This window comes from Chamaea fasciata, unplaced genomic scaffold (genome assembly GCF_029207755.1).
Source record: "Chamaea fasciata isolate MVZ Bird 193981 ecotype frontalis unplaced genomic scaffold, bChaFas1.0.hap1 SCAF_8, whole genome shotgun sequence".
NCBI lineage: Eukaryota > Metazoa > Chordata > Aves > Passeriformes > Sylviidae > Chamaea > Chamaea fasciata.
The window spans coordinates 17977214-17989263 of record NW_027094093.1 but is presented as its reverse complement, the minus strand read 5'-3'; the positions used below and the strand labels follow the sequence as shown (position 1 = coordinate 17989263).

The 12050-nt window shown below is 39.3% G+C and overlaps 1 protein-coding gene across 4 annotated transcripts in view; it reads right to left on the bottom strand.

Annotated features, from left to right (window-relative positions):
• Positions 1-12050, bottom strand: part of OLA1 (Obg like ATPase 1) — a 114114-nt gene that overhangs the window by 89462 nt on the left and 12602 nt on the right. For 3 of the 4 annotated variants that reach the window (XM_066189916.1, XM_066189915.1, XM_066189917.1), the window contains exons 3-4: positions 5330-5430; positions 3504-3647 (exon numbers count right to left, since the gene is read on the bottom strand). In XM_066189916.1, the coding sequence (XP_066046013.1) occupies positions 3504-3647; positions 5330-5430 (245 nt within the window). Of the gene's footprint in view, positions 1-3503; positions 3648-5329; positions 5431-5654; positions 5738-12050 lie in introns of those variants that run through there. The other variant, XM_066189918.1, reaches the window with a different exon arrangement.

Below are 12050 nucleotides of genomic sequence, written 5' to 3'. Positions count from 1 at the left end.
ACCACCTTAGTGAAAACCATTTTGAGGCTGGAGTCTCGCATCACCTGAGGCACATCTCCTGGTCAGGCACAGCACACTAGAACCGTGCCAACAGGCTGGGTGACCTATGGGGTAAGAGTGGTGGGTACATACACCCAGAGGCTTTCAAGCTATTTGTGAGTTAGGACACAAGTCACTGTTCAAATTACATGAGTTTGACATACTAAAATAATAGTTCTTATTTTAAGGTGATTAAGCAGCATTTTAATTACATTTAGAAGAAAAAATATGCAAGAACATAGCTTCATTAAAGCTTTTATTAAGTTACTAAAAATTCAGATGCACTATACACACAGGTCTTTTTTTTGTGTGAGATACCCATCACTCCTAAACAAAGGGTGTCCCATAAAATATTAATTGCAGTTAACAGAGCAACTCTTTCTGACTTCCACGCCATAATTTTCATGTCAGGAGTTACTTGTTGAGATGAAAAATGTATCTTTTCCATTACAGAATTAGCAGACCTCATCCTCTGCTACCTGCTTAGTATTCATAGATAGGTGGGGGGAAATACACCTTTCTGCTTTAGTTCCTGCTAAAGTGAATCAGTCTACAGAAGATACGCTCTTTCCAGTTACTAAACAGGAACTAATCCAACCATTAGTCTGTAAAACCTTTCTTGAAAGTATGTGTACTGTGGGAACAGGGGTAGAAGGACAACAAAATAAAAAGTCAACTATCTCCTTTCTGAGAAAGCTACACCTGGGCACAATGTAACAAGTGAATATTGTATGAAATTTATAACAAATAAGTAATTTAAATACATAATTAAGTTAGTAACATAATATAAACAAATACCTTTAAAAAACAAGCATTTAGAATTGTGTTCAATACATTAAGATTTGTTTTTTAGTATCCACAGTTTCATTCACACCAAGCAAGCAGTAGTGACACTAAAGCTCAGAGAAATCTTCTGTGTCTTTGGCAACATAGCAGGTTTTACTGTAAGTTCTTAGAGCCCACCTTCTGTGTACAGCCTATATCATTCAACTTATTTATCCTCAACAGCCACATACATCCCACTGCTGCAGAAAGAAAAAAAGCACAGGTTACAAGTTCTGACAGTGTAGCTCAATCTATTAAGTACAGATTTACCTGAAGATAATAGTGTCTAAATTTTTGCCTATTGCATGGGCTAACAAGTAACAGCTCACTGGTCCCAGCCAAGCTGGGGCTCTCCTCTTCTGGACAGAGGAATGGATCTTCAAGCAACAAACAGTACCTGAAGATCCCAACTCTTCCTCCAATGGCAGGACAGTCACTAACTCATACCCCCTGCGTATGCCAGGGCAAAATGTCCCTGGCAATAGAGTCAGTCTTGCTGCAGCAGAGCAATCCCAGCTGAGTGGGACAGACAAATTGCCGGCCCAGCCCAGTCCCTCTCCCCTCTCCTGGCCCATAGCAGGCACCAAGGCAAGATCACTTTGTCCTGTCACACATTATTTCAGTTAAGACAAAGTCACCCCTTTTTTCTTTCCCCCATCTCCCAACAATAACTGCAGTTCTGTGAAGACTAAGTGTAACACATGGGGAATAAAAACCCAAATGCTTTAGATTTTGAAAGACAAAATCTTGAGGCTAGACAAGAGTCCAATTTAAAGAGAATTCATGTTTATAAACATTCTGTGTGCACAGATGGATTACATCTACTAATCCAAACAAGTAGAAAATTACCACAGAACATATTACATAAAGATGAAGAACAAAATCAAGACTATACAGAGAAATTAAGACATTCAAATTACAATTCAGTAGCCTATCTTTGTGACTACAGCCTTCTTTTCCTCAGTTAAGTCTCAGGCAGACAAGCATAAACAGCCCAGTAAGCTACCTCAGTCAAGTGTCCTACTAAACTATCACTAATTGTCTCTGCTTTACTACTGTTACAGTGAAATACAAAAATCATATAAGCAGCATAAGTGAACTCAGGAGCTGTAACTATCTACTAATGCTCACATCCGTTAACTTTAAGTAACAAATGTCTATAGAAATTCAAAAGACCATCCAAATAAAAGCTGATTATCCAGCGTATTATCAAACTCAGTACATTTACCGAATACAGATACAAAAAATACACTATTTTCATTAATATTTTAAAGTGATGAGGGGGGAGGGAGGGAAGGAGAATTTGCTAGTCAGAGAACACACACACAAGTATTTACAATCTTAGCACTCTCTGTAAAGACAGATGGCCAAAGGTAGGGTGAAGGGAGAGGTAAAAATCTCTTTGTCACTTCAACTATTAATTTGGGAGTAGCCATTCATAGCTAAGTGAAAAGAAAAAGGGATTACTGACATAATAGTACAATAGTACAAGTTAGAAAAAAACTGTCAACAAAACTTAAAAGCCACACCATTATCTCTGCACAGTCAACAGCCTGAAAGCTCTGTCTAATTCAGCAGTTTTGTTTTTAAGATCCACGCAGTAACCATCATGCTAAATGCTGACTTGAGCAGGAAAAACAAGATAACATGTTATAACAATCCACCTAAACAAACAGCTTCATATTAATGCAGTTATTTTAAAACTGCACAATAGTTACAGATGGAAACAAGCTTGCTTAGACCTGAAAATCATGTCAGAAAATGGATTTTTGATTAGCAACTAATCAATCTTCTTTAACTGGGTAAGATCTGGCTCTAAAACTGAGGGCCCAGAGTTGAAAAGAAAGCACACACATGCATGCTAGTTTGCCCTATGATTTATGTACACTCACTTGATTCAAGATACCTCTGCAAGTAACTGCAAACTAAAATTAATAAGTCACAAGTCCCTATTAAAGTTCCTGTTTTCTGAAAGCACCTTAAATTTTGCTGTTCAAGCAAAAAGAAAGTTGGCACATTGAAGATACACAGCAGATTACAGTCAATAGCAAAAAAAAAAAAGTGCAATAAAATTAATACACTCTTAGAATAACGAAAGAATCAGAGGAGATGTACTGTAGGAATATCCTTGGATATACCACAGAACAAGTAGCAGAGCCTATTAAAAGGAGAGAAAATCGGGGGCAAAAAAGACTGCCCATAAAACTTGTTGCCAAATAACTGAGGATGCAGGGATAATGACAGATATTTGTTTAGCTACCTATAGCACGTACAATATTCTGAATGTTTCAAAGTACAGGGTGGAAATCTTTCAAATGAGCAACCTTATGACAAGTTAGGTATGCCCCCTGTTCATTTTCCAAATCTCTTCCAAGTCACCTGGGAGCAACCACCTTCGAAGACAGGAACACCAAGCACCAAATGGTGCTGAGCAATGACTGAGATATCATTCTTATACAATAAAGGTCATATTGGGGGTATGGGAAAGGTATAATCCAGGTAGACATATAATTTCACATTCTGAAACAAATGTAAATAACAGATTTCTAGACATTACAGTCACATTAAACTCTTGTGAAAAGTTTTGGTTCAGTAATACTATTTCAGCTGCCTAACTGAAGAAAAATATTAAGAATTACCTTGGAGGTTTGTGATACTGGCACAGGAAGTCAAATCTGTCATCTGGCACAGGTACTCGACTCTCGTTTGGATCAATAGTACAGAAAGGAAAGTTCTCCGCTGCCGCTTGACTCTTTGTTAACACATTGAAAAATGTTGATTTCCTATAAATGACATACAAACATTCCTAAAGTAGTTCAATTTAGAAGCATTTTAAAGTACTGGATTAAACCACATCTTATTCTAACCCAGAGTGATACTGAGCTTTCCATTTACTTCAACAGCAGTGACCATTCCCCTGATTCCAGCAGAAGACACATGCATCTGGAATGCCCCACTGAAACCCAGTGATGTTTACCTTTCTTCCCTATCCTTTAAAATTCCCCTAAGTAAGTAAATTGCACACGTTAGGGGAAAAAAAAAAAAAAAAAAAAAGCAGCCCTACTGGCTATTTCTCATTTTCTTCAAGTGAGACACCTGTAAGGACGCTTGAAACTTTTTGTAACAAGTTTTGCTGTGACTCACCCTTTCCACAAGTAGATTGTTCCTTCAGATTTATTTACATTGTAACACAATTTCAGTATCTAAGCAATAAAAGTCAACAATGAAAAGAGAAAAAAAAAAAAGTGGCACAGAAAGCAAACCACATCAGTTAATCAATTACAAATAATCTTCTTTTACATACAAAGATACAGTTATACCTTTGCAAACTATTTCCACTCTTATTAAAATACTAGGGGTAACAAACCTACAAGTACTCTACCAGGAAGGAAGAAAAGAGAACACTTTCCCTTAAAGCAAGTAATAGATTACTTTGTTAGCTGGCATTTATTAAGCCAAAAGAGCAGTTCTTGATTTATTAACTCCCAAATCTTCTACAATAAACATTCAGGTTGATGCGTTTTTCAGAGTTGCTCTTCATACAGTCAATATGCTCTAAAGTCACTAACAATTTCCTTTGAAAGTTACATCATAACATAATTGAAAATGGTATTTATCCCCATTGACCTGCAGTGCAATGCTACAGCTAATTAATTCCTTTGAGTACATCTTAGCTACACCATAAAAACTAAAATAAATGATAATGAAAACATACAAAAGCAATGCTTCCAGCCTTAAGACAAGCACAAGAGTTTGTACGCTAATTTGTTAAAGATTTAAAGATTGAGAATGCTGAAACCTTCTCTCAGTAAATAGGATACACAAATTAATACCAAGAAATTTCATGTGTATATCCTCCAGGTAATCAATTCATCCTCCTGCTCAAGTACAGCTCCTGTGAGGGGCCATAACAACTACAGATGAGAAGACTGACAGAAGTCAATTATCAACGTTCCATCATCTCTTCCAAACTGTCACTTAGGCTTGTCTCACTACAAACTCTGAAGAAGTTTCAAGAAAGAAAGTCCTCTTCACTGCTAATGACACAGAATAATTAACCCCTTCCTGTGCACATCATCCCAAAATATAAACGGAATTTGTTGTGCACGAGTGCCTAAGTATTTGCATGAAAACATGCATTACACATACGCAACAGTCGAAGTAAGGAAATGCAAAGGATATAGTGTTTTATAAAACTCGGCAATTACTAAGACTTTTCCTTTCTTCGAACCCTTCATTATCATCGTGTCCAGACTCGTACGCACCTGCCTATCGCCGTCAGTTTTGGGTCGCTCCACCTGCAAGTATTTCCAGCTAAAGACGAGTCCGTCACTGAGCAATAAGACCTGCGTCCCTCAGCTCGTACCCGCATCTCTCTGCACCCAGAGAGCGCCTCAGGTCCTGCCCGGCGCAGGGGGAACCGCGGGGAGAGCGACAGCCGCCCCGCCCGTCCCCGAACACCTACCCCACGTTCGGCAGCCCGACGATCCCGATCTTCAGGGACGTCCCGAACCTTCCGATAATCGGGTGCGACTTAACCCCGTCGCCTCCCTTTTTCGGAGGCATCTGCAAGCACAGAGGAGGGCACACTGAGCTCCCCGCGACACCCCCGCGCACCCTCCACTCCCCGTCCCCTCCCGGCACGGCGCAGCGGCCCAGCCGGGGCCTCCGCCTCCAGGAAGCCGAGGAGAGACACCGGCGCGGCGGCGGCCGGGGGCGCGGTGCCGGCCGGGGCCGTGCGGGGCTCCCCGCGGCCGGGCGGTGCGGGGCGGGCCGAGGCTCCGGCTCACCTCGGTGCGGAGCCGCCTGGGAGCAGCAGCGCCAGCGGCCTCGCACGCGGACGCGCCGGCGGAAGGGGCGGCGCCGGCGCGGGGGAAAGGTCGCGGCGGGCGGGAGCGGCGAAGAGCCGGCCCCGCCCCGGCAGTGACAGCACGGCCCGGGCCCCGCACCGGCCCGTCCCGCGGAACAGGCGAAGCGCCCGCCAGGACGCTGCTCGCAAGCGCCGGCGCAAATCACAGAGTCAGTGAGGTTGGAAAAGACCTCTGAGATCATCCGGTCCAACCTATGACTGAACACCGCCTTGTCAACTAGACCACGGCACTGAGTGCCACATCCATTCTTTCCTTAAACACCTCCAGGGACAGTGACTCCACCAGCTCCCTGCGCAGCCCATTCCAATATTTAATCACCCTTTCTGTGAAGAAATTCCTTCCAATATCCACCGTAAACCTCTCCGGGCACAGCTGAACAAGACCACGTCTTCTAACCCTGTCACTGGGTGTCTGGGAGAAAAGGCTGACCCCCACCTGGCCACAACCTCCTTCCGGGGAGTTGTAGAGGGTGATAAGGACACCCCTGAGCCTCCTCTTCTCCAGACAAAGGTCCCGGTCTTCTGTTTGCCAACCCATCAATCCTGCAGCAGAGCAGGAAGCACTGGAAGGCTGAAATTCCCAATGCCCAGAGAAGTGCCAGAGGCTTTTTGGGTTCAAAGGAGCGCTGGCGCAGAGGCACACCGCTAGATTTTTGTGCGTGCTTATCTAGATAAAAAGGTGTATGGTCAGGAGGAGACCTTTTTAAATACATTGTGATTGATTTATAACAATTTACATGGCAAAATAATAAAATAATCTAGGAATAAAATAAGAGTGGTTATAAAGAACAGATGAAACATTTAGAATCCATGAAAAATTAATTGCAGAAAATGTTACAGAAGTCAGATCAGGACTCTTCAAAAAAATTGGACGTTTTCTTTAACTTAGGCTCTGCTTCTCTGAACCATTAAAGGCAGGCACCATCAAGTGTTGCCTGCTAAGAAAATTGAAGGAGAGAAGGCAGTAAAAACTATTCTTATAGCATGCCCTATTTTAAGTCCGTAAGATAAAACTCTCAAAACTTGAAAAACACCGGAGTGAAGGAGTCAAGGTGAGAATATCATCAGATATCTATCATCTCAATCACAGTAAAAAGAATATAATATTGAACATATTTTTAATCTTTTTTTTTTAAGAAAGGACACTTTTAGTAAGCCTAATGTGAAATTATACATTAAAAAATGTCTGTTACAATGTTTATATTCAGTGACATGAGATTTTTGCAACAATGATATTGAGGAAGAGAATGCTGTATCTGTTCAGAGTTTTTGTATTTGTATAGTGATAATAACAGTTCTTACTGGTAGTGTATTTATGGAGTCTTTCTACTGTCTTAAAATCTATCACTATACACTTAAAAGGGAAAAAAAGTATATCTAGTTCAGATCCAGACAGAGTTAGTTGTTGAATAAAGTTAATGTATTACTACAACAAACATTCAGTAAAATTGAAATTAACAGAAATTATTTATAAATAAGTTCAGTGCAGCCCCTGTATCCTTCACATCCATAAATTACAATCTTCATTTAGTTTCCTTTTCAGGAACAAAATAAAAACATCATAATTTTGCATCCTTCCAAAGTTCAGGACACTTTACTTGTCCTGAAAGAAGCATTTTGCAGGACTATTTCACAGCAACAGTACAGGATGGATTTGCCTATCTCTATTAATAAGGCCACAAACTTTCTGACAGATTACTTTTGGAGAGCTTTTCTGCTTATTCAATTTTCCCACAATCCAAACATTTTGTCGGACAATTTTGTTGTCCAATCTAGGCACAATAGCTCTCAGTAGATGAAGTTTTTGTCTTCTTAAAATAAAAATATTTAACTTGCCAGTTTGCAAGCACAATACAGGCATAAGGCACAAGCAGTTTGATACATGAAGTAAAGGAGCGTATGTGTGTGTGTTTGTGTACATACACATACACAAATAATAAAGCCTACTATGGGAGTAATTTTGAATTTAGCTGTTGGGGAAAACAGCTGAACTGGAAGAGAAAAAGAAGCTAAAATCCTGCCTACTTTTGTTGTTGTACTTCAATGTGACTACATAAGGTACCAAAGTCAGTGATGTGTGTACAAAAATGTAAAAGTTTGAATATAAGGTTTTAATTTATGCTCTTCACTTAGCATACTGTCATAATGGCCCGCTTCTCCCCTTCCCTCCCCGCTTTCCCCCTCCATAGTTCCTATATCTAACTTACTGTTAGCACAGCCAATTGACCAAATGCAGGTAGAGGACTTCAAAGCATTTGATTCCTTCAGCTAGAAATTGACTCATGGCCATGTAACACTTCATCTTACATGCTTTTGATTACAAGTTACTTTTAAAGTCAAGGTATGCCTTATTTGGCTGAATTTTCTATCCAAATCTGTCATAATGCCGAAAAGCTCATTTTAAACTGGCATACATACTTTAAACCATAATAATCTTGACCATATTACATACAAAATGCATTTTATAAGTTTAACAGAAAAAGCCACAAACATCTAGAAAGCAATCATCTCAATGTCAACTCTCCAACACTGAGGTACTGCACAAATACAGCTTATTGTACAGCTGGATCGTGTGCAGAAGCCAAACAGCCCCGGAGCAACTCTACCTGATTAAAAGCAATGTTTAAGGGACAGTAATAAAACAGTTTGTTGTTTCTGCCACCAACAGTCTTTGCTTTCTGCTGCCCAGAACATATATTTACAGCAAAGTCACCGTTAACTGCAAAAATAAGCGGTTTTGTAGAACTGAAAAAATAAAGACAGAGCCCCTGAACCTTGCTGTGACCAAGTAATATTCAGTGCAGCCCAGGGGGTGAGAAGAACACAGCTGCTTTTGTACACCCCAGCTTGGAATTACCCAGGTCCCTGCCACTTGAAGGGAGCCAGATGACTCCCAGTAATACACTCAGTACTAAAAAAAACCACTACTCAAGGGCATGGTCTAAACTAAATGGTGTTCATTGAGTTCTGTGAAGTTTAAAGGTAGTCATCACATAGCTGAACTGTGCTTGAATACAATATTTTTAAACATTACATTTGGTAGGGTTCAGTAGTGTTTGTTCTTTTAGCTGTGGATTCAACTGATTTCATAGAGAATCTAAACTTACTCCATTCTTTATATACTTATACTACTACTTTTACTTATATTACCCTTTGCATTTTATATTTACACATTTTCATTCTTTTGTATTGTGATAACTGTCCTTGTTCTAATGGTAACAGATTATTAATGGTGTTAGAGCATCTACAAAGATGGTCAGGACTGCTATGGTGGCATAAAGCATCTCTCTCATCCCTTTCTGTAGCATCCTAGACTTCGTCTAGAAGCATCTAGTGCTAGTGCAGAACAGTCTGATCTGCCGCATATTATTAATATTTCTAAATCATAACTCTGGAAATATCAGCTGAATTTCATAACTTTAACATGAACAATGTCAGTAACAGGCATAATGCATACTGAGATGTTCACAGCGAGAATAGTGAAAGAGATTTGCTCACAAGAAGAGAGAAAGCCAAGAAGAGAGAGGTTCTATACTAGGACAAAGTACCAGTGAATTAATGACATTTCAGTTCAGGAATGGCAGGTCTACTTTAAACATTTCAGTAGCTTAGCAAAATGAGAGTACCACTATAAAACAAAAATATTTTTATGATTAATACTAATAAAAACAGAGAAAAAATTAAATTGGGACTGATCATGAGGTGAGCAATACTGGAGCTTTTCTAGGCCTCCAAGAGGCTAGGACCATTCTAGCATGACCTTTTTTTTTCAACAAATAGACCATATGACATGAAAGAACTGTTAAAAAAATGAATGGTAGTGGTCTAAGAAAAAGATGTAGATTTCACTTTCTTTAGTGTTGTAGATGGTAGCACTGAATCCTGTTTTAATCAAGTTGCTTGATGGTTGAATAACAAACTATGAAAAAGGAACATAAGTATTAAATACTTCTCATGCCTCAAAGGGTATTACTGAACATGAAAGAAGATCCTCTTATTTGTAAGTAAGGAGATTTCTGTTTCTGAATTTGGACTATACCTGTGTACTTCAAAAAAAAGAAAGCAAAAAAAAATTCAAAACTAGTCCACCTAGCAAGAATGCTGACTAGGAATAAACCCACAGAAGGACTTATTCTTGAATCAGTTTTTTGCAGTTTTTGAGCAATGTCCAGCAGCCTGGGAGACACCAGCAAGAAAGGAACCTTAGGGAAAATAAAATTACTTTTCTAGAAATGTCTCTAAACTCTACATTTTGTGTGAGGTACAAGCTTGAAGTTACAACATCAAAAGCTAAAATAATGTAAGTTTTGGCATTTAATGTGGATTTTTAACTGCGTGCAATTAAATGTCTATGCAAGAATAGTAGACTCTTGCTACCTTTCAAAGACATTCCATTTTTCTCTTCTAGGGCACAAAAAATGTTTGTGACGTAACTTCTTAAGATAGATAGAAGGACTTCATTTATTGAACACAGCAAAAAAATGTACAGAGATCTGGATAGTTGAACTTAAAAACAATGATCTCAGGAAAAAAGCCACAAACCTCATTCTGGATCTAATGCAGATTGAGCAGTTATATTCCAGCATGATAAGATACATTCTATTTTGATGGAAGAACAAAATGAGATACCTAATAAAGTTTGTTAATTAGGTGATAATGATATACTTCATACACTACGTGTTTGCAAAATGACTGTAAAATGAAAACCAAACAAAATATTGAAGGGCATCATGCAGCAATTCTGGAAGTCTTTTAAGTTCTTTTCATATTATATTTATTCTACCTCTTAACTTCAGATGGTAAAGTATTTTATAACCTGCAAAGTTCAGATAAAAGGGATTAATAATAGTCATCTACATTTCTAGAGGCCTAGAAAAAGAGTTACTTGTGGGAAATATTTGCAAAATAGCAAAGAATGCTTTACACTCTGGAAAATCTGCAGCCTTTACAGGTCATCCAGAGTGCTCACAAAAATTGCACATATGACGGGATGTGGAGCCTGGTGCATAAAAAAGGGGTGGGACACGTTCCTCTGGGTTTATTCATTAAAGTCCCAAAGTACATCAGCCCTAGAGAGATGGTAGCAGGGATACAGACTACACCTTTAGGATGGGGTTGCAGAGGAAAATTTCAAGAGTTTACAATGGCAGTCGGCTAGTTTTGCCTCATGAAGCTATATTGTTGAGCATAAACAGATGAGTGTATACCTCAGTCCAATTCAGAAACACTGTCATAGGAAGCACTGCACCCCTAGAGAAAGTGGGGTGACAGTTTCTGTCCTACATTAGCATTACAGTGACCTCTGTAAATACAATGGAGATTTATTCTATACAATGCTTCAGTTTACATGTAGGTGCTAATAGCACATTGCTGATACTGCATTCTTGTGGTTAGAATAAGAATCCAATAATTTCTTCCTCATAACTCAGCTACTATATTACAAAAATCCAATAAAATCAATTTAAAACTCGGATCACATATATATAATTTTTCTTTAATTTCATGGTAGTGTCCTTATTTATAAGAAAAAGTCACAATGCAATTATGCCTCACTTGAGCATTCAGGAGAGGATCTCATAGCTGCTTTGTAATTTTGTAATTCTCTATTTGGAAAAGCTTAGAAGCTCAGCAAAGCTTCACTCAACACCAATGTTTTCCCCATAATTTACTTAAAAAGTTGTCCCTAACTTTCTAGTCTCAACTGTGCATTACTATCATCTGTAAATGTGGGATTTGCCATAACTTAGGAAACAACTTGTATATGCACATTATTGGTGGTGCCAGCATAAACCAAGAGTCCACAGTAATTGCAGAGACCCTGGCAGTCCTCATGCCCTGTTGTCCTTAAGGAGAGTTACATTCACATCCATATCAGGAAGAGATCCCTGTCCTGCCCTGCTAGTTGCTGGTCTGCAGGATGCAGACAGCAGGACAGGACTGGGCATGCCAGAAGTTCTCAAGCTTGCTGAACAGCCAAAGCTTGAGAACACCTCTGCAGAGGAGTTCTGGAAAGACAATGAAACCCTATTACCAAACATTAAGAAATTATTTATCAAGTGGTAAAGATTACTATCACCATGTTAAGAAATAACACATCATCACAGAAATTCTGTTGCCTCGCAATTTTAATATTTTTGTGGGTGCAACCAAAGTTTAACTCAACAGCATGACTGCTTGGACACAGATTTCACTAGGGATTTCAGCACCCAAATAAATTCTGGAGAGGGATTTTCAGCCAGTTTAACTACTGGCTGCCACTATGTAATTTCTGCCCCAATGAAGAAACACAAGAGTATGGCCTACCACAAATAACTGT